This window comes from Sesamum indicum, linkage group LG9, assembly GCF_000512975.1.
Source record: "Sesamum indicum cultivar Zhongzhi No. 13 linkage group LG9, S_indicum_v1.0, whole genome shotgun sequence".
NCBI lineage: Eukaryota > Viridiplantae > Streptophyta > Magnoliopsida > Lamiales > Pedaliaceae > Sesamum > Sesamum indicum.
In genome coordinates, this window is record NC_026153.1 from 4,674,498 (window position 1) to 4,698,308 (window position 23,811).

The window sequence follows — 23,811 nt, forward strand, 5'->3', positions numbered from 1 at the left end:
CTTGGAGAGGGCTATTTGCCCTTATCTAATTATGTGAGGGGGACTTCTAGAGATCCTGCACAGATGCCATCTAGGTCCCTTGTGAGCACCATGTGAGAGGACCTTTGACTTTGGTTAGGGATTTCAAGTCCGTAAGCTTCCTTGTGGGTCTATGAGGCCTTCTTAGATCAAGGCTATCTCGAACATAGGCCGGTTGCTTCTTTTGACCAATTTATTTTCTGGGGGAATCTGCTAGTCCCCTTGAGGGCTTGCCGGGATTGGGCTTCCTCAGGGCCTTATGGGCCTTGTCTTGACTGGGTCTCCTAGGGAGCGCCATGAGCCTCACATGCCTTTCTTTTTTTGGACCTTTTTGTGTTAGTCCATTTTTATGCACATCATTCAATGCCCACTCTAATAAGTAGAGATTTTGACACTTACTAGAGCAAGAACTAGCCTGAAGAAGGAGCCATTTTTATTTTTTTCCCTCAAATTTCTACAAAGAATGTTAGTCTCATGTTTAGAAAAAGAAGAACTTACTTCATGCCTATACAAAGCAGAGCTTTATGAAGGTGTTTCTAAGGAGGAGGGCCTAACGAGTGTCTTTTATGCCTAATGCAAGAGAATGTTAATAATAAAGATGTGCATATAATGAACAAGACTTGCAAGGAACAAGATTGTTGTGCCTACTCGAGAGAGGGCTCATTTGAGGATGCTTACTTGGAGCAAGACTTAGGGCTTGCTGGAGGAAAGATAATGTGTCTGCTCGAAGTAGGGCTTAGGTGTCTCCATAGAGGAGGGATTAGCTGCTGACACGGAACAAAGCTTAGAAGTCATAATATTAGTTCAATAAATGAGTTAGAATTTAAAATATTACGAGTATACAAATCATGTGCCATAAAATTAGAAATGTATACTTTTATTTTATCTGTAAAATTTTTGTTTTTGTGCTTATTTTACTTAAAAGATTTGTACTCACGGGAACCACGTGCAATAGTTGTTAGTTAATACAAAAAAGATGTAGTATATGATTTGTATAAAACACAAGTGTTTTCAGTTGTTTTTTTTAATTTTTGGAATATTCTACATTTAGTTTGACTCTATTGGTATGCAACAATCAGGGATGTCATGATATATAATTAAGAGTTGAATAATTGTTAATCACTATAAATAAATAAATCTCCATGTTACGTTCAATATTAAAAGGAACAAAAGACCAAATTAAGATCAAAATAACATATAGTAACAATAAACTCAAAATTATATAATAAATTTAGTGCAGCACACTTTCTAAAATACATATTTTGTAATGGTAACAGAATTCCTCATTAATACAATACCAATAGTGAGACAAGATAAAAAACTAAAAATAAACAGTAAAGAGACAATTTACATCAAGTCTTCATATAAGCATTACAGTCACATCAGACATGTTGATTGAAACCATATGTGGCCTTGAACAATACTTATACACAAGACGACGGCCACGATCGCACAGGAGAAACGAGAAAGGCATGAATTGCATCCCACATCGAGACAGATAAAGGCTTGGCAGATTTTGAAGCATAGAAAGTGGTAATGAGAGATGTTGAGAGAAGCTAAGGAGCCGTGAGGTAAGTGCAGAGCGAACTATTCTTTCGCCTTTTACTAAAGAATACCGTGCGCTTGCCTCATTCAACGGCATACTCTAATTTTTGGAGGGTCCGAACCTATTGGGTTTTGGCCCCTACAATTTATGTCTGAACTTTAGTTAAGTATGCAGAGATTGCTGGCGACATAGTGCAAGATATAACCGATAATGGAAGCTGAGTGATTGCAGCACAACAGAGAACGTTTGCTTCGTTGTTGCACAGAATGTCATTCTGCCTCCCACATCGGATTGAGAGAGGAATGCAGGAGGGCTGAGGCTGCTACAAATCATTAGGCTGTGGCACTGAATTAAGCATACCTTTCTCGGCCTTTTGGCTAAGATCAAGTGTAGTATCTGTTCTTATCAGTTTAATATCTGATACGTGAGCCATCGGCTCACATGATATTAAATTAATTTTTCTAGGGGGAGAGCACATTACAGTAGCTTGCTGCTGGGGCTCTCACGCGTCGCCTTGGTCTTGCACTATTGCCTTGGCCTGGCGCTCCCCACCAATTCTAGTTTAATATTCAACCAAAACCAAGAAGAGCATGGTTAATGAAAATACAATTAGGTTTCTTCTAAGGTTTCGTTGGGCAAAAAGAGTTGGTGGTGGTCTTGAATTAGTGGGTAGGTCGGACGGTGGTGAATCGAGAAGAGAAAGAAAATAAATTTAGGTTTTAGGATAAGACAATAATCAACAATTGGGGACACGTTTGAACTTCAATTGAAACACATGCTATAGGTTGGAATCAGCATAGGACGACGAGTTTAGTGGTGGTACGCGTGACCGGAAACGCGTCAGAAAAAATTTCCGACGATCGACTTGGTGGTGGTGGTGGTGGTGGTGGTTAATAATTTTTTGTCACGTCAGCATCCACGTAGGATACTGGTTGTGTAAGTAATTTATCATCGAAACCCTAATTCCCAATTTGATCCATGTAGGATGCTGGTTGCTACAAATTTTAAACATAAAGGACAAAATTGCTCATAGCCACGGGACCAATTTTGCCACCCCCATACATACAAGACTAATTTTGTAATTTTACCTAATAATTTTTGTATTAATAAGTAAAATATATAATGATTTTAACCTCATTATATATATATTATATTTATTACTTTAAAAATATAAAAATACATAAAAAAATTAAATAAGGAGCAAAATCAATGAGCCAAGGCAGCAATATGGGCTGTCATCCAATTAAGGGTGTAGAAGTGGGTATTGGGTATTGGGGACATGAGCCATAAAATCCAACAATAATATGTTTTTATTCTACCACGCTTTTTACCAAAAAAAAAGTTACAAAATATTCTAATTCAAATATATTTTTAGTTCTTACACACTACAAAAAAAAAAATTCATTTAAAAATACCGAAACCAAACAAAGCTTAAGGCCGACAAGCGTTCGTTTAAATCTCGAACAAGCCCGATTATAAAACCCCTTCTCGCCCAGCACACTCCTATTGTAGTGGTAAATAAAATACCAAATCTTCTCCAGCAAGAGGAAAGGCGGTTTGGTTGGTATATTCGTTGATCAGCGGATAATCGGAGTAAGGATGAAGAAGGAAGACACGGTGAAGTTGATTAGCGCCGAGGGTTTCGAATTCGTGATTGATAAGAAGGCTGCCATGGTTTCTCAGACCATCCGCAACATGCTCACTTCTCCAGGTCTACTATTTACGAAAACCTGATTGAAAATTTAGTAACGATGTAAAATCTTGGATTTTCGAGCAGAAATTGGGGCTATTTGATAGAGTTTGAAAATGTTTATTACTCAATTTTCTGACCCTTGGTGTGATGTGAGCGTTCATGTCGTTTTGGAGGAATTTTTGGGAGGGCTTCCGGGAAATGGATAATTCCAAAAATACTGAATTCCTGGAATTTGGAGCAAAATTGTGCTTTTGAGAAAGTTAAGATATTTATATGAATGGTGAAAACATTGAGAAATATTTTGCCTTAGGTGTTGCGATTGGAGGAATTTATGTAGTTTGCACAATTTTAGGTAGCTTTGCTGAAACGGAGCACGGAGAGGTGACTTTTCCGGAGATAAGCACTACTATTCTGGAGAAGATTTGTCAGTACTTTTACTGGTCCCTTCAATATGCCAGGTAAGGTTTATGCCCTTTCCCTATTATTTTCTGTTTGTTTATTTCTAAGGATATGCAAAAATTCTTGCCCACCAGCAAAGTTGAATTACTTGGTTTGGCTGACTGCTAGCATGGGCATTAGTTCTCTAATAACATTTATGCACGGGCATGGGCATTAGTTTTAGCACGGACAATGATATCATTTATTCTGCCTTTGCATTGGTTTTCTCATCTTCTTGGGCAGAGATATTGAAGAGATGTGGAGATACTATAGGAATGGATAGATGTTATTGTGAGAATTTGTTGGATCTAAACTATATACTAGGGTCGTGTTAATTACCCATACCTTCTGTCGGAGCTTGGGTAGTTGATGATATTATTCTGTTCTAAATTTATAAAGACCTTGTCTAAATTGTGAAATTTGCACGCGACCTTTCGTCAGTATTATGGGTGTATTTGCTTTTGAAGCAGTTGATAATATTTAGAAAATTTTTTTATCCATAAAGGGTAGAGGTACATGTGTTCTGTGTCTAAATCCGAAAGGGAGGTAGTTGAATTGATGTTAACTAGGAAACCAACAGAAAAGAACATTGCATCAGTTAAAAGCAAATGAGGCTTCATCACATTAGTATGTGAGAATCATTATAAGTTGGATTAGCATTTAAAGAGCTAATATCATAAAATTTTGTGCCATTTGAATCTTGTCAATATTTAGTTGCATTAGACTTGTAAATAGATGAATGCATTTATCCTTTTCACTTGATAAAAATAGAATATAAACAGGGGATGAGAAAACTGAACAAAGTCTGCATTTGGCATTTTGCAGGTGCAAAATACATACAGATTACCTTAAGATCAATTTCAAGTTTGAGAACAAAGGACATCCTTGTCGAAAAACGCACAAATTAGGGTCAAGAGTAAATTGAAAAACTCCATGAATTCTTTGGATAAGATCATCATGTTCACACCAAAACAGGCGAATAAACTTGTGGGTAGGTTTTCTGTAATTTCAAAAGGGAGGGGTATGATCTGTGGTTATGAATTCTCAAAGGGGGTAACTGTATATGTGTATGTGTATGCATATGTTTATATGGCACTAGTAGTGGATTGGAGAATAATATGATCATGTCTTTGAGAATAGAGATGTCATTCTTTTTTATATACCAAAAGTGGAGAAAACATGAAAAAGATGAAAGTTTGGTGCGGCTTGTGGGACCTAATGTCATTCTATGAGGGGAAATGTCTTGATGAACCTTTCAGCTGTACAGTATGATAACTTATTAAGCATATTGTTTCACCTGACAAGATCTAAAGAGTGATTGAGGACCTGTGGTGCAAATTATAGAATCTCATTGATTAAAGTTAATGAGTAAGAAATCTACTGTGGGGAAAAGTTAAGCTGGTTCTGGGGCCAAGCAATCAAGTGTAGGAGTTTCTTGTTGAAATGTAAATGAGTAATGGAGCAATGCAGAGAGAATTTGCGAACTGTTTTGCGTGCTGAAAAAGCGTACATTAGGGTGTCCTGTAGATGGATATGGGGGTTTATAAATGAAACAAGTCAAAACGGGTGTATTTTTGTTTCCATGGATACGTACAAGAAGGCGTGGCCTCAGTGAGAAGTTGTGCAAGAAAGTTGGTTGAGTTTTCAATTTCTGTGGGATCAAATTAAGGATTTCCTTTCATCTGTATTTTTGCATTTCAATATATACTTTTTACTAATGAAAGTCCCTACTTTGGTTAGTAACTTCTTGTTCTCTTTTTGGCTCTACTTATTAAATATTACCAACGTCCTTCTCAAAAAAGATTGGTTATCCTTGGGCTATATTTATGAAACCCTCAGGATAAACTGTGTATATTGGATCTGCTCAGTGCCATGTTCTTGAAACTGTAAGCCAATCTACTAGTTTGGCATCCAATCACTGTTTAACATCCCAACCATAATTTTAGTCTCAAAAAATGATTTCAATACTAGATCCATAAATAGCCATTTAACCCACTCTAGCAATCTCAAAGAGTCCATGCACCGAAGTTGAGGATCGGAACATTTTTGGGCAATATATAGCCTAACCATCTGGGCTTTTGACTCCAGGCAAGACACTGCCACACCCAGTTTCCTTCTATATTCCCTTAGTCTTTATATTTTTTAAATATGGATATAGAACTTGAACATGCACCCATTTCTTTTAAGATTTCTTGGATGATCTAGGGTTTTTGTAAAACGGTCATGTTTTAAAAATTCTTCAGTTTGCAATTGGACCGCACAATTTACTTTGAGTACATATAGTTTTAAAGTTATTAGCTGTTAAGGTTAATGTCTTAAGAATTCTTTCAAATTACAAATGGGCACTGTTGCAGGTGGTTGCCAGGACATATAGATATGAATTTAATTTGAAGTGGACCCATGAAAGTGTTTTTCAAACGAGTTTTGGATTTGCTTGGTGCTGAATGAGAAACAAAAGCGTATGAATTACTACTGTTTTGTTACTTGTTTAGTGCATGGAAGGACAATCCTTTATCTTCGGTCCCTCTCCTGCTACACATCTGCGAGTTACACACCACTTGCTATTATACTGTCAGTGAAGGCAGAAGTTCTGTTAATAATGAACAGATGAAGTAACAACTCGAGTTATTTGTTCATGTAAATTGTCCTGTCAAGGCTGCACTGATAAGTTTCTTTTGATATTTTGAAGTGTATCTTTTGGGGGGAAGGTCATAGGTAACACTTATCAGAGTGTTCTATTTTAATCAAGTTCATGCAGTTTTATTTAGAACCTTCTTATCTATGCACAATCGCTGGTGTGCTCTAACAGCTAGTTACAGATGCATGCACAAGAATATTCTGGCTGAGGTCTATTGGTGTATGCATATTGTTGGTGGCCTGTGGTGATCGATGAAATTGAAGGAGAAACTATGTATAATTTTGGGTAGTTGATGAAGTATCTTGAAACAAAATTGTTCAAAATTAGTCTTTGGAATTGGAAGACATGTATTACTTGGACTATAAGCATAGCTGATGCTGAAGTACCAACTCAATTTACTTGAGATTGAAGGTTATGAGATTCCTAAATTAATGGTTAGATTATTAGGTTCTGTTCTTCACACATGGAGCGGGATCATAGACTGTCTCTCATTGGATAATGTCAACTAGGTTACTCTAGAAGCAGGCTTGTGGGATTCTGAATGATTAATGAATATCTAGAACTAGAAGTATAAATTAAGCATGTTCTGAGTTGTGGAAATGAACCAAAGAAAATTCTGACTGAACTATTTGAGATGATTGGGAACATTTGACTGTATCATACACCAATTTATATGAGAGATCGTCCTATAGTGGTCTCACATACTTATTTGATCTTGGTAGAGTTTTGTATTATAGGTGCCAGCTAACAAGGAAAACTAGGGAATATGGTGTCAGCTACGTGTTTTTTTTCTGGACTATAACAAAGTCGATGGATAATATGCGTTCTATATAGTTGCACCCTAGATTTGAAAAGTTCAGTTGCATTCATGATGTTGAACTAGTGTTGAACTAGAAGGTGAAACTGATTTCAGATGCAATATTCCAAGTTCGGTTGCATTCATGATGTTGAACTAGATTTGCAGCAACACTAGTACTTCAATTGCAAAGGTAGTTTTGAGAAAAGTTCCTATTTAAGAAAATGGAATCTGGTTTTCAGAAGTCTGAGAAAGAAAATGAGGATAGCAAGTATGCACTCATTGGATATGTAACTAAACTAAATTAGGACTACAAGATTGAAATCAGTTTGGAGTTTGAAGTTCTTTCTGAGGCACCAAGTAGAGAGAAAATAAAACCGAACTATAAATTCCTCTCTCTATATTTTTGGTATAAACTAATTGTGATGACAGTTCGCATTGGCCTTTTATTCTGCAGTGGCAAGGAAACTGAGTTCCATATTGAACCTGAGCTGACTTTGGAACTTATGATGGCGGCTAATTATCTACACACCTGAAAGGTCCCCAAACAGTTTCTGCGCAACATCTCCAATTTAACATTGTAGGTACTAGGTACATCTGCTATCATATTTCTTCCTACAGTATGGTTCCATATGCATTTTGCTTGTCTAAACAAGGTGGTTAAAACCACCTTCTTTTCCTCACAAAAAGTTCCAGCTAGTCTGCTGTATATTATGTGTCAGAGTATCAGATAAGTAAAGAGAGATACACAATACGAACGTTTACGTGGTTCATCGTATGACCTACGTCCACGAGACAAATGTCCATAGAGTTTAATCATATTATTCTCTCTTAGTTTGATGATATAACCTCCACCTATTTATATAGTTGAATTACATATGTGTATAACATAAAAATAAGGATATATTTTCAAAATCAAATCATATAGATATCACAAGAATCACTAAGATTTTGTTATGATTCTCTTGTGATTTTACAGTTATTTGGAGAATCAATTCATGATTCTCAACATTATGATTAGACACAGGGAACTAAAGGAATCCTGCACTTTTTCCCATCTTCTAACTTTTTTCCTTTCTATTTAATTTCAGGTCCCCTTTTATTTTATCTCACATCATGGAAAAAGAACGAGTGGTTGCGATTAATGGAGAAGCTCAATATGCTGATCTGATGCTCCATTAGTTTTAAGTTTTCTTTCTTCATGTGTGGGATATTTAGTGTTAATATTTGGGAATGTAGTAATTGTAATATTCTAATTGTAGACTTGACAAACTTATGACAAGACTTCTAAAGAGCAAGTGATTGCATGGTTGTGTTTAAGTTCACGCTTTTATGTTTCATTAAAGACTTCCTTTTGTAATATACACACCCTTGAAAATATAAACTCTACTGGCTATTCTATGGGCTTTTTTGGTTGTAATCATGGCATTGGAGATGATATTCATTAGAAAGGTGATGTTAGAATACAAGCTGAATTCTCCATTATATCTTATTTGGCAATTAAATTTTATGCGTTAGATATATCATCTTGTAAAGGGTAAATCATGTTGATGCGCTCTGAGTTTAGGTCTGAATATATAAATATTTTCTATTTTTTTGTAAAATTTACGGGTGCAGTTCTAAGTTTGTAAGAATTCAACCACCCCTTAATCAAAATCAAAGAACTATTCATATGTTGTTGAATAGAATACAAGATTCCAATCGTTGATAATTTTGTCATCCAATTACAATCTTATTTAGTAGCAAAATTTAACAAATACGCTATGAGGTAAATCTTTTGACAAACTCTGAGCTATATCCTTTTGGGGTGTGGTTGTAATTTCACAAAGAATATGGGTGTTGGTGTAATTAGATGTAAGTTTAGACTATTGATATAATTTATTTTAATATAAAATATACGGGTGTTGCTTGGTTTAAGATTCATGTATTGTATTTGCTTAAACGGACAATCATATGTTTGTTTGTTTTTTTAAGAAAATACTGAACTAGATGGATACATTTATTTGGAGATCTGAAAAAATAAAGTTCATATCGAATATTTGTGAGTGAATTAGTGTTTTCTCGATTCGTATCGGACTTGTATATTGTATTGGTAATCATATCGAATATTTATAGGTGGTGATAGAATGAGACTTAGCTTAGGAGTGACCAATCTGTGGATTGCTTAACCATTACTTTCTCCAAATTTCTTAAACAATACTTATTTTATTTTCATTTTGATAAATAATTAGTAAAATTAGGAAGTAGTACAGATGCTCACCGATAATTGCTCAATTTTCTATAGGTAAACTCTTTTATTTTATTTTTTTTAACAAGTTATTTTGATTATATTTTATGATGTTGATGTACCTGACGAATAATAATTACACAAATGATAGTATGAACCAGCATTCTCTAGCTACTATATTTTCTATAATGTAAAAAAAATAAATACCTAACTACATATGAAGCAAGACGGCAGAATCCAATTTCAGTCATTTCATACACGTAAAGATCAAGTTAATATCACTATTTTAAATTAAGGCAAAATCCCATTTTTGGTTCTAAATATTAGGTCTTGTTCAATTTTGGTTCCATTCATTACAAAAATCTCAATTTCAAGATAATATCTTTTGATTTTATCAAATTTGATTTCACCATCAAATATTTGACGGAATACGTTAATTATTGTTAAAGAGGCATATGCTTCTTACATGATATCACTAAATGTGTATTTGGGTCAAAAGTTATACATTTTCAGCCCTAATTTTTTTTCCTCAAATTCTTTCTGCGAAATTGTTCCTGCCAAAAACTCGTCCTAAACCTTTTTTTTTTCTTTTCAAATCTCCCATCGAAGAAGCAACGAAGAAGAAATTATTACTAGAAGAATGAGTCTTCGTGACCCAAAGTTGAATAATTTTCCCTCTTCTTCATTTTGGCTACCTCTTTCATTTTGTGCAAGAAATTCACCTTCTTCCCACTTGAAAATTTTTTCTTCCAGTTTGTTCAACTTGCCAAGGAGCCTAGGTATGATCTTTGCCCTTGTACATATTGATGGATCTTTCGATTGTAGAAATCGAATGATGCTATTTTTTAAGAAACTTAAGTTGGATTTGGTTTGGAAGAGAAAAAATGGAGGAACCCTACACTACGTTTGTTTTTATTTTTAAGTTATCTACGAGATGAGTCAAAACATATTCAATATTTGTCATCATACAAAAACACCTTATCTGGGTATTTTTAACTATTTAGCATAAATATATACATACATATACACACACATATACATAAATATATATAAAAAAAGACATGATTTGACAATGAACAGTATTTTTGTCTTCCAAAACACAATATTAGACATACAATACTTATTTTAAATTATCACCAAAAATAAATCCAAACATACATACTATTTCTAACACATATTTATTTATTTTTGTTTTTCTCTCTCTATCTCCACAAAATACAACAAAACACTCAAAAAACGAATCCAAATACTATGCTAATTTCTATTTTTTCTCCTCTTTTATGTCAAGTTTGCTATATATTTTTCCCCAAATGTGCATCATGTGAGAGAACATGCCTCTTTGATGATAGTTAACGTTTTCCGTCAATTATTTAACGGTGGAACTAAAATTGAAACAAATATGAAGATATTATTTTAAACTTGAGATTTTTATAATGAATGAGATTAAAATAAATAAGGCCTAATATATGAGATCAAAAATGAGATTTTTCCACAAATTAATATAGTATAGTTATTATAAAAAAACCAAAATATCTAGCACTAAAATTGCTTTGCCTACATGTTATAATAATTCTTGACAAAAGAAAAAATATTAGTATTACCAAGGAGTGTCTTTTCATTATATTTTTAATATGTACGTGCACGCATAAGTGTTGTCTGTTTGAATTTGAAAATTTTATTTTAGGTTCAATTTATTGGGAGAATGAAGATTTAATTACAGTCCTGCAAGAAAAGAACGCGTGAGAACAACATTGAAAAGCCTTAATTATGTCCTCTTATGCTTAAGTTATCAAGGTCATAGACGAGGAGAAATGAAGTGTATGAGCATTCCGAATATCAAGAATTCTATTTTGGGGCATGAAAGACTAGTAGTATAAACACCATCAACCTGTATGATTTTACATAAATTATTTACTCAAAAATAATTGAAAAGATCACTGTTAGGTCAATAAATATTCGAGTTCAAGTCGGCTCGGAGTCGGATCAGTACGACCCAATTAACAAAAACCAGATCTTGACAATTTTTTAAGTTATTGAAAATTTTGGGGGCATTTACATAAATTTGGGTACCATCATATAACAACCATATTATATACGAGTACTCTTTTTCGGCTAGAATTTGATTGGTAGTCAATTATTATTTCAATTCATAATATAATATTAAAATGTAAAGCCTCATTTTGAGATGCCTTTAAAACAAAATTATTTAATTAAAATATGGAGAATAGACGTTTATTTTTCCAGCTGAATGGTTTTGACATACAAATATTTCTGTTAATAATAAGAACGCATTGAGTGGGCGTGCCGGAGTGGTTATCGGGCATGACTAGAAATCATGTGGGCTCTGCCCGCGCAGGTTCGAATCCTGCCGCTCACGGTCCTTTTTCAATTACCACTTAGATTCATTGTATCATCAAATTTAGTGTGTTTTTTGTGTCCATACATCTTGCGGTATGATTTATAAACCTCAAATCAACTCTTTAATTTATTAGTACTTGTTGCTTATGAGGGTCATCTAGTAGGGGTGTACATGGCAGTTGTATTATGCTAAATAAAAATGATACGTAATAATCTTCTTAATTTTATTATTATTTTTTATTATGCTAAAGCAGACTTGCTTTCTAACAAGCATATCAACAAGATCAACATTATTGCTCCCATAACTGCCTTCTGTGATCTGTCTGCTCGTGCTTTACCAATGATTATGTTCAAAGACAGAAGCAGGTGAAAGCCACATCTCTAATGCACCCAGTTCACAAGGAGAATAGGGTTATGAAAGGCTGATTCATTCATTCAGCAAGGCTATGCTACTCGCACAAGCTCAGGAGAGGCTAGAATGGTGTTGTAGGTACATGGCAAACCCTTTGTCAGGAGATGATAGAGTTGAGATAGAAAGTGGATGGGGAAACCCTCTATTGAGGAGAGGAATCCCCTTCAGCGAGGAGTTGACTCGACTCACTTTAGGACACCATTTCACTTACCAACCTACAATGGAACCAACAACCCGTTGGAACACCTCAGCAACTTTGAGAATGTTGCCCTCTTATACAGATATATTAATGGAGTTAAATGTTGCATATTGTTTCCCTACGTGGTGAAATTTGGCCAGCAGTAGTTCGACCAGCTCAATGCTCGATCCACTCATTCATGGAGTTTCTTCTTTGTTCTACACCAATTTTCAAGCAACAAGAAATATCGTAAGATGGCCCTAAGCCTCTGAAGTAGGAAGAGAATGAGTCCTTGAGGGCAAGGCCCTAGATGTGCCCCTTGCAGATAGGAGGACTGCGGGTAGCCAATTTCTTCATATTAATGGCTAAGAACCAGTCATCAACTTCGACCACTTGATGTTTCGACTGAAAAGTATGTGAACCTAGAGGAAACATAATAAATTAATAAAACAACAATGGAGCAACAAACAAAAGAAAGACATAAGTTCCGATGTTAAACTCTTAGGAGATCCGAATTCGAGTCAAAAGAGGTGGTCATGCCATTTGTGCTTAGTCACGATTATTACACACCTCTAAATGTAAGCGCAGCTCACGTGAAAGCCATTAAAGAGAAGGATCTACTGAGGTGGTCTAAGAAAGCTCACGAGGACCTAACAGTTCCAATATGAAAATGCTTAGGGTCCGTTCATCTCATCTAATGCATCAGCCCTAATGTATATATGAAATGACACCTCATCATCAAACTACGTTAGTAGAGACGCATATCCCAACTGGATAAAGATTATAGGTAATCATTCCATGATTTTAAGGTTATTATATTACTGATCTGGCAGGATCTCTTCTTGCTAGAGTGGGACGCAGATGATAAGGAAAATAGGGAGATAAACATTATTCCTACAAGGTAGCATCCCAAGAATTTCGAAGATATCTTAACCTCCTACAAGTCTATAACTACCCCATAAACCTCTCAATATTTGTCTCGATAAATAGTGACCCATATAAGTCAACCAGGTAACAAGCAACAAGTCCACACAAATTGTCTTCATTTTCTACTCACTATACACGAGTTTCAATACTCATTTTCATATTTCTAGCACTCTATACTCAAACTACACATAATTAGCTTATTAAATCTCATGTGTTTACCTTGAGTTCCTTACTTTATTTTATCCGAAACTCATTTACGACTTAAACATTGAGGTACTAACTCTTGATTAGTCCTATGATATTTTAGAATTTCAAAAAGATTTTTCAGTCATTGGTGTTACTGTACTCTAGTATGAATTAATATATATGTTTAATGTTTCAAAGAATCACGCGATTTTTTTTTGTTAAAAATTTAATTTTAATGACAGAATTGCGTTTTCAAAGGAAGCTTTTGGCTAATTGTTCAACAGGTTTGAGGTTAGGGTATTTTTATCAATTCTTTTTTCCTTTGAACAGTGGTAAAGTTTTGTATTTGGCAGCCCCTGTTTCGTTACTTTCTCGCAAAGAAGGATAATCAAGAGATGTTGGACCGATTTGTGTTAGCATGCTAGTTTTTATGAATTGGAATTTGGTGCTATAGTTAGGTACTGAGTACAATTATTCTTTTTAAGTTATTCATTAAAATAAAAGTTTGTAATAAAGTATTATAACACTTGAGATTAAGGTCCTATTTTTAGGTTCTTAAACTATTTCTAGATTCAGAATATTGATAGGCAATCATAAAAGTTTAAAAATTTACAATATTTTAGGATTTTGGAAGACGAGATATATACATAGTGTTTGGATTTGTAATTTGAGTGTTTTGTTTTGTGTCTTGGAGATAGAGATAAATAAGTATGTGTTGAAAATAGATGATATGTTTGGATTTGTGTTTTGAGGTAATTTAAAATAAGTGGTGTAAGTTTGATGTTGGGATTTGGGTGACAAAAATCACTATTCATTGTCAAATCATATCTCTTTTTATATATAAATATGTATGTATATAAATATTGTATGTCTAATGTTGTATTTTTTTGAGATAAAAATCACTGTTTATTGTCAAATCATATCTTTTTTATATATAAATATTGTATGTCTAATGTTGTATTTTTTGAAACAAAAATTACTGTTTATTGTCAAATCATGTCTTTTTTATATAATATATATATACTTATATATATATATTATATATATAAAAAGTTCAAAAATAAAAAAATACATAGATATGGTGTAACAACACAAAAATAAACATTGAGTTGTTTTATATTCTCTTGCTACTTCAAAATTCAAGATTCTGAAGCTGTATTTGCATCGAGTGGGCGTGCCGGAGTGGTTATCGGGCATGACTAGAAATCATGTGGGCTCTGCCCGCGCAGGTTCCAATCCTGCCGCTCACGGTTGGCATATGACGGACATAGGCTTTGGGTTATATAATACAGGCTTCATTTTTATTAATATACATTTTATTAAAATTCATCAATTAACTTCTTGATTTAAAAGTATTTGTTGTTCATAGTGATCATCTAATAATGTTCCCCTAATCCCGTTTTCCCAACAATTTTGTTGCATGTTTCAAGCTTAACTCTAACACACTCGATTTATCAAGAGGAGAAGGTCGTGAGGGGCTAACACCCCCACCACCTGCCAAGCTTTAGCATGACAAAATCCGTCTTATTGTACGTATCAACGTATTCTAGTTGACTGTTAGAACATATAATTGTTATGCTGAATTTGTAAATTCTGCATTTATGATGAGTTATAAAAGCTTGCAACCAACTTCAAATTTTCTTTCTGACTCCATCATCTTATCAACTAACAATAAAATAAATCAAATGGCTATCAATCTTATGACAAAATAGATTCAGTCACATCCTTATCTATTAATATGGTAAACAATCAAAGAACATCATTAGAGATGGGATTCCTAAATCCATCACTGCAGACTCTTCTTCATGTATATGTCTACTTTACACATATACATTTTGGGCTTTTTGGGCTTCTTGAGAAATTAGCTCATAACATTTCTATTTAATAATTGGGAAATTGGGGACAAAAATTCATTTTCATTTTTTATTTTTAAATTGTATGCAAGTTAATGTGATGCACATGATTTTTCATCTAAAACATGGCTACAATTTACAAAAGTGTTGTACACTGCAATATATACACTACAAACAACCCTTCTCATACTGCCAGTGGCAGACATGATGACTAAGGAGAGTGCAGACTGCCAGACAAGATTGAAAATTTAAATTGATTATTAATAAGTGGGAAAGGGAAGAGAAGAATGTGGAGGAGTAGATGGTGTGGTTGGAGTAAAAATTAATAATAAAACTATTATTATTATTATTATTATTATTATTTTTTTTTGGGATCTCATCATAAGGTTTAAAAAATTCATACTACAATGTATATCATTTATATTAATGTAAAAAGAATATACGTTTTTCATCATAAACGACCATTTGTGACTTCATTATATTATTTTTTTATTTTGTCAATAATGCCTTTAAATTGCTTTTATTTATTTTTCTTTATTCTTTCATTTTCTTTTATTTTTTGACATGTTGATGCGTTAGTTAATATATTTTGTTCTTATTTATAATATATTTTTAAAATATAAAAAATTATTAATTATATATATATATTAATATAAAAAGAAAATGTACTTTTCACTCACAAAGGACTGCTTGTGATACCACTATACCATCTTTTTATTTTGTCAATAATACCCTTAAGTTTATTTTTGTTTTCTTTCAATCACATTTTTTATTAATTTTTAACATGTGATCTATTGACTTATATATTTTATTTTTATTTAAAGTATATTTTAAAACGTAAGAAATTATTTATTATATGCACATAACAATAACGTGCTATGATGACTAATGCAAACAAAATATTACGTTTTCTCGCACAAAAACTATGAAAAAAAAACATCATAATCCAAACAAATTTTCATATGTATAACATCTTTTCACAAAATAAATATTACAAAACATCTTAATTCATATCCAAATTGTTCTTTTCGTAAGAAAATTTATCACAATTCGTATTAATCCAAATATATTTTCATTTATTAGAGAAAATCTAACACAAAAATAAAAAATTATGTTAAAAATACTGAAAATGAAAAAATAAGCAAAAATGTGTAATTAGAAGATACAGTAAAATCTCTATAAATTAATACTCTATAAATTAATAAACTCTCTAAAATAATAAAATCCTTCAGTCCCGATTTGGGCCTTTGTAAAAAATCATCAAATTCGATAAGATAATAAAATAATAATTTTTCAGAAAATTCTTTTATAAATATTAGGTCCCATTAAAACTCTAAATTAATAATTCATAAATATTACAATTATAAATATTATGATAATTTACTAAAATATGAAATCTGTAATGCTTTACGCATTTGATCATTCATGGATGATTTTGCGATGCCTTTTAGATGAGAAGACATGGTTGGGTTTTATGAATTATTTTATTATCATATTGAGATTTATGTAGTATATGTTTCATTGATCATGCATGAATATATTTAATTGGTTATAATAGTTATTTAAGTGCAACGAATTAATGTAAACATGTATATTTAAGTAATTCCAATGAATTGATACATGTGTCTATGAATATAATAGTTAATTGTTGCATGAATATAACCAATGAAACATATATGAATTTATTTATTTTCAATACATATGTACTAAATTTGCTGAATTTAAAAAGTCTCTCTTTTAATTAATAAAATATTAATTTATCGATAAATTAATATTTTTTAAATTAATAAAATTTCATGATCTCAAAATTATTAATTTATAGAGTTTTTACTGTAGAATGTTGCAAAAGAGTTTGTGTGTTAAAAGTTGTAGACATAATTGTTAATATCACATCACAGACACCAACTACTACTAATTCTTCTCTCCCAATTACTTGCTTTTTTTAGAAATACCCAAAATTTTTTGAAACCTGCAGCCCAGCAGGTGTAGGGGTCTAAATTCCCAATCCCTCTCCATCAGAGGCCGCGGGCGACTGCGCATCACAAGAGCAGAACCAAATACCCACACAGCTCTGGTTCCTTGTTTGACGCCGGCCACATCACGTGCAAACACTCTTCTTTTTCTTTTTCTCGATTATTTTATTGGATTGTTTACAATTTATACTCTAAATATCGTATTGGTAATTGGTTTGCTTGTTCTCCTCCCCCAATCTGAAATACCTCTGTGGTTTTTTTGTTCCAATAATCAGCTCTAATTATTAGGGTGAGTATTATTTAATGTTGTTTTTGTTGAGGAATTCTGTTGATTTGTTTGGAGGAAGTTTACAGTTTCTGATTAATAATTTCAGATGAGGGAAAGGAAATCGGTGAAGCTGAATCTCCAACAGCAGCAGCAGCATCAGAATGGTCACTTGTCTCCGTTTAAATTGGCGAAGCTTTTAGATCCTGATGCTTCCTGGGACAAGGTTTCAGCTCACACGTCGTTTTTTGTTTTAGTTGTTTTTATTTATGACTTAGAGCATGTAGGTCTAGTTTACTTAGTTTTAAGCTCAGTTAGTCAATTTTCACAATTAGAACAGATTATTTATTTTTTGGTGGTGGTTATTTTATTTTATTTTTATGGTAATACTGTTGCAATATAGGTGAAATATCACGGAAATATGCAAATTATATTCATGAATTTTATTAAAATGAGGATTTTTGTTGAGAGTAAGAGGTAAAGTTAGAACTGTCGCAGATATAATTGAGTGGACATGGAAAACTTAATTAACTTACTATACGGCCAAGTCTTTACAAAAGGTAGTTATTTGGGCGCGATGCATTTGTGTGGTTGAATTTCTTGTTATTTAATGTTTTTATTTGGTGGAAGTTATGCCAGCATAATGAAATAGATAGTATTTCTTGTATATGAATAAATATTAATTGTCTAAACTTTAGCAAAGGTTTTCGGCTCAATGTGGGTCCTGTTTTATAACTTACCAAATAAGGGAGACATTAATATCAAATTATGAGACCCTCTCGATTGATGTGTAGAGTACAAGATAAAATGCGCATTATAAAGATTATTTATCCATTTCATGTACGAAACATCTGAGAGTAACAGCTAAACTAATACATTTTGATGCCTTTTTCAAAAAGGATGTTGGACAATACTTTCAAGGATAAGGACTTGAATAGGTTTTTTGTGTTATATCAGGAAGGTGTTATAACAGTTTCAGTGGCTGACATTTGGGAAATTATGATGTTTTTCCTTTCTTATTGCTAATGGATTAGAGCAAAGAAGGAAATTCTTGGATTTATCGAGACATTCCTACCATTTGAATTTAGCTATACTGGATTGAAGGCAGGGAAAATTGTGTCAGTTTGAATAATTTAATGCGAGAGGACACAAGTTAAGACTTATCTGGTTTTTATCTTCTATCTTGCATGGATGTTCTATTTGAGAACCTTTAGTATAATCTAAATGACTTTAAAAAAGAGGAACTCTTAGGGTGATATTTAATCCTTTTGACCAGTCTCCACTTTTGTTGTCATAAATTTGGTATAAACAAGGATTTCTACTTGAGGTTATGTGTACAAGTTTCTAAAACTTCGTCAACTCCCCATATATAGATAGATCTACTCCAACATCCAATGGATGTCGAGAAGGTCAGAAGGTGTGCTACATTCCTGTTTAACCTAGGCAAATTTTTGAATGAAATTTTCCTGTTTACCTGAAGAGTTTATTGGGGGGTAAGTGAAGGCCCAAGTCCATTTGATCTTTCTGTAAACCTAAATATTCAAGTGCTGTTGCTGATCCACTTGTCTCTATGGCATTGTTGTTGTTGTATTGCTAGAAACCAACAAATTTTTTAGTTCTCTTAATAATATTGGTAAGTTCAACTTGGAAAATTTACAGGATTACTTAATACAAGGAAATTAAGTTTATTTTGTATCTGTTACAGGATCAGCTTGGGGACGTACTTCACTGGATTAGACAAGCATTGGCTCTTGTGTGTGGATTACTATGGGGTGCAATTCCTTTAGTTGGGGGCATCTGGTTTCTCCTGTAAGTTCCTGTGTTTTGTTTCATTTTGCTTCTATTTTCATTTTTGTGAAAAATGACAGCATATATTACAATTTGGGAGTGTCTCGCATACTTTCAACAAACTAGTTGTTTTTCTAAAGGAGTACCGGAATCTGGAACTTTGGACACTTGCAGTATTGAAAATGGGTCACATTTAGTTCAACGTCCATGCACAGATTGAGAATTTTATGTTGGTAAATTATATATAGATGTATAATTACTTTTTTTACACAGTTTTGGTACTAAGATTCTCATTTACTTACACCTAAGCTCCTGCGCCGACTGCCTTTCCACTTGCTTTATTGCCAAGACTGAGCTCAATTAGATAGGCAAAGCCATATGTCCTTATACCAACATGTTTATGTGTTCATCATCTATGTCAGCGCAGATGTATCTTATATATGTACATATAGCCATGGTTAAATTGTTCAGGTTCCATGTGTGAACAATAGATTTTTCTAGAATATAATTAATTCAGATCGTTATTTTGTCCAAGAACTGTGCAAGGTAATAGTCTAGCAGTTCCATGGCCATAATGCTAATAAATAGTCTGGTCACCATGTAAATTTCAATTAGAGTGTCATATGGAATTGTAATGTGCCACTTGCCACTTTGATGTGATGGGTAACATGGAAAAATTGGGGGCAATATTTGATAGCTGGAAACAGAGGCAACATGTGATGATGGGGCTGCCTAGTCGCTTGTTCGGATGTTCATAGTAAGCATATGACCTTCATCAAATTAGGATTTCATGGTTCGATAAATGGACTATTTAACTTTGTTAGCACTACGAGAAATTTTGCAAGAATTATTTTGCCAGTTGGTTGAAGTGAAATAGGGTATGTGTATAGAAGGCAAAGGTGATGGGTTTTGGTCTTGCTTTTGTATCATAGTGGTATCTTTATAATTTCGGAGCAGCATGATGTACAATTGTTGTTTGATCAGTGATCAATCAAGGGTAATACAGAATTCTAGACTCATGAATGCCTTTTCATGCAGCAACCAGTGATATGTTTTGATTGTAGTAACAGTTTCAACTAATTCTAAGCTCTGCACTTGTCAACATTCATTAAATCTATGCTATGCACTCCATACTGTACTATACTATAAAGTTAAGGGGTGTAGAGTAACCACCTTAGTGTGCATTATATATGGACTAAATTAACCCTATATGAAAAAAGAAGTGAAGTGATTTTTTTCCTTTTTTTTTTTGTTTCCCTTCTCATTTTGCCTTTTTGGTTCTCTCCTTTCTATTTCATTAATACTAATTATCTCCATAAATTTCACACTTCTTTGTATAAACATATTGCATCCGATTCATGATAACTATCACATCATTTTAGTTTTAATTTTTATTTCGAGAGAAAATCAGAATACAATAACAAAAAAAGTTACATTTATTGTATCTGATTAATATTATACTAGTGGGTGTGGCACATCAAAATTTGGGTGCAATTAATTTAAAATATTAAGATATAATTATCCATATTGCAAAGATAGAGGTTGTGAGTAGTTATTTAGAGAAAAGTGGGGAAGAGAGGTTGAGAGAGAGAGAAAAATGGAGGTTGAGGGAATAAAAAATGCTGAAATAATTAAAAAAATAAAAAACGGAGACCAAAAAAGGGAGAGACACCAATTAGGCGCTCTCCTTTAATATAAAGGTATAGATGATTATATAAGTATCAAGTGAATTCTTATGCTCTTTTGTGCGTGCAACGAGTGTGCCACCAGTAGTAACTTATTGTTGCTGCAATGTTTTGTTCTGTTTGGTTCTCTTGGTTAACAGTGATGACTCTTAAACATTGCGTGGAAAGTCTCTAGGAAGCAATATTCTTTTGTGGGAGAGCTAGAAAGTTTTTGGGTAGGATCAAAAAAAGATGCTAATACAGAAAATTTTGAATGAAGCCATAGAAAATTTATGCATAGGAATTGTTTTCTCAGAATACAAAAAGAATAAAACTTTTAAGAGAAAGAGAATTATTATTTTTGACAAATATCAAATTGACAATGGCTCATAAAAATAATTTTCACTTGCAGCCATTTGTCATATTGTGGAAGTTACTCATGGTTCTGCATCCACTTAGGAGTAAAAGATATGTTAATTTTCGTTTGAAACCAAAATAGTCCAATCACTGGGAAAACAAAGCAAAAACACATTCTAAAGTACTTTGTGATACATACAATACCTCTGCCCTTTCACACATTGAAGTAGTTTCTCCCTCTTCTCCTAATTGAAGTTATGATTCAAGTCTATGGGCACCTGATGTATGTAGTATGAAGTTAATAGATTTAATGACATGTTGCTGTTTGTTTTTCACTTTGATACACAAAACTACCCTTATTCGTGGTGCTGATTTTGACTTTCAGGTTTGTGGCGTTATCCACTGGGATTATCTATGCATATTACGCTGTTGTACTAAAAATTGATGAAGAAGAGTTTGGAGGTCACGGAGCGCTCCTTCAAGAGGGGCTATTTGCTTCGATATGCCTCTTTTTGGTATGTTTTGTATTTTCCTTGCATTGCTTTCTATCGCACATATATGACGTCATGAAATTTCTTCCTAAAACCAACCACCTTTTTGCCTGTTATTCAGCTTGCATGGATTCTAGTATACAGTTTGGCGCACTTTTGAGTGGCTCTATTCTAGACCTGGACCAGCAGTTTAATCTCTCTTCAATACAAAAATGGTAATTGGGTCCTATAGTTTTGATGTTAAGCTGTGAAATTTCCTTGCCGTTTTAGCTCATCCTGAAATGCTGAAAACTTTGGTGTATTTGTGGCTCTCTCTCTCTCTCTCTCTCTCTCTCTTCAGTGTGTTTTATTGGCTTGCAAATGCAGGGATAGGCTTATCCTCCATGTCTCTATTTGATCTTTTTCTTTTCCGGATCTTGTTTCTTTTTGTTCAGCTTTTGAGGTACAATTTTTGTAGCACATTACGTAGCATCACGAATGAGACCTCTTGTTCGCCCTCAATAAAACACTAGTAATTTTCTTTCTCATTCTTTAGCAAACTAGTGACACAACTGGAACCCAGTGACTCCAGTCCTATCCACCGCTGGCATTCAAAAATTCGCCTATCATTGGTTTTGGATGGATTGAATGTGTTGCACCTGAACCATCCACAACTTTTCACTAGGCAATTATTTAGAAAAAAGAGGGTTTTGTAATGTATTATATGTAATGATGTTAATTCTTGCTAGGCCTTTGAGTCCTAATTACCGTAACGTTCTGCTTTCAAGAAATTTAATGTGATTCAATTCTGGTTTGTGCTTTTTACTTTGTGCTCCTTTGCCCCCATTCTTGCACTCATGTCTGCTTTTAGAGTTATATAAACTCTTAAAAGAAGTTACAATGACTAATGACTAGCTTATTTTTAGGCTCTTGATTAAATTTCGCAATTGGGTGTATAAAGGATAACTTGTTATAAGTTTAATAATTAATTTTTTAATTAAGATATAACATTTACAGGTTGCAAAATGTCTTTGATACAGGCCCAGACATAATGGATATTCTTAGATCCAGATCCAGATCCATACTTAAACCCATTAAAAAAAATATGGATTTGGTTTGGACTGGGTTTTTATCCATTAATACCCTTGGATTTTTGTATCCAATTTGGACCTAAAAAATATTTATCTTTTCCAATTCAATTAATTATTATTTATCAATCAATCTCCTAGAGGTGTGCAATTTTGAGTTAACCGATTAAATCAAAATTTTGGTTTGATTTGATTAGTTTTTTTTTTAGATTTTTATTATTCGGCTTGGTTTTAATTTTTTTTATGTAGGTTTAACAAACCTGTATTCGAATTTAAAATATATATAAATATAAAAAGATATAAAAGAATAAATATTAAATATCTTAACATAAGTACTTATAATAAAAAATAATAAATCTTATAGTTAATACATAATTATTAATAATTTATAACAAATAAATTAACATTATATTTTCTATATCATTTTTTATTAATTCGGCACAAAATCTGAATTGAACCGAAATAAGTTCAATTTTTATCGAACCAAACTAAATGTTTCGGTTCGGTATTAAGTCCCCCATTTTGGCATCAAAATTTTAGTTATGAACTTTCATACGTTCGATTAATCGAATTGCATACCTCTACGATCTACATATAAATGAAGAAATTCAAAAATTTAAGATAACATAATATTGTTTATCATCAAATTCTTGAATCATGTACATTTTTTAGATAATAAAGAATCATTGTATAACTATATTACCATGCCGCCTATACTTTTTAACACCTTCTTAGGCAGTATTATTTGTTTGAAGACCTGAAGTGATAAAATTAAATTTTAAAGTTTTATAATATTAAATTCGATTGTTGTTAAATATGTAGATTTGCTGTTTTCATAAGATTATTTTGTAAATGGTATGATAAATGATATAATATTTAAAAAATTCTATCTAAAAAGACTTATTTGTGGAGTCTTGAATTGGGTTTAAGGGTCTG

The 23,811-nt window shown here is 33.0% G+C and overlaps 2 protein-coding genes and 2 non-coding genes across 7 annotated transcripts; all 4 read left to right on the top strand.

The window, feature by feature from the left end:
• Positions 3,023 to 8,549, top strand: LOC105170634 (elongin-C). 3 transcript variants are annotated; one of them, XM_020696525.1, is made up of 4 exons: positions 3,023 to 3,275; positions 3,610 to 3,715; positions 7,587 to 7,713; positions 8,221 to 8,549. In XM_020696525.1, the coding sequence occupies exons 1-3, from the start codon at positions 3,164 to 3,166 to the stop codon at positions 7,663 to 7,665; spliced, it is 297 nt and encodes a 98-aa protein (XP_020552184.1). In that variant the 5' UTR covers positions 3,023 to 3,163; the 3' UTR covers positions 7,666 to 7,713; positions 8,221 to 8,549. The 3 variants fall into 3 exon arrangements, 2 of the variants coding, with proteins under 2 accessions (XP_020552184.1, XP_011089785.1); XR_848509.2 differs by having other exon boundaries at positions 3,024 to 3,275; positions 7,587 to 7,720; XM_011091483.2 differs by having other exon boundaries at positions 3,025 to 3,275; positions 7,587 to 7,709; positions 8,221 to 8,545.
• TRNAS-AGA lies at positions 11,652 to 11,733 on the top strand. The gene has a single exon. It is a non-coding gene; the product is annotated as a tRNA-Ser (tRNA).
• On the top strand, positions 14,586 to 14,667 carry TRNAS-AGA. Its single transcript has one exon. It is a non-coding gene; the product is annotated as a tRNA-Ser (tRNA).
• Positions 17,159 to 22,476, top strand: LOC105170636 (uncharacterized protein C20orf24 homolog). Of its 2 annotated transcripts, XM_011091486.2 has the most exons (6): positions 17,159 to 17,372; positions 17,519 to 17,532; positions 17,618 to 17,734; positions 19,214 to 19,317; positions 21,703 to 21,832; positions 21,930 to 22,476. In XM_011091486.2, exons 3-6 carry the CDS (start codon positions 17,618 to 17,620, stop codon positions 21,966 to 21,968), a joined length of 390 nt encoding a protein of 129 aa, XP_011089788.1. In that variant the 5' UTR covers positions 17,159 to 17,372; positions 17,519 to 17,532; the 3' UTR covers positions 21,969 to 22,476. The 2 variants fall into 2 exon arrangements, with proteins under 2 accessions (XP_011089788.1, XP_011089789.1); XM_011091487.2 differs by lacking the exon at positions 17,519 to 17,532.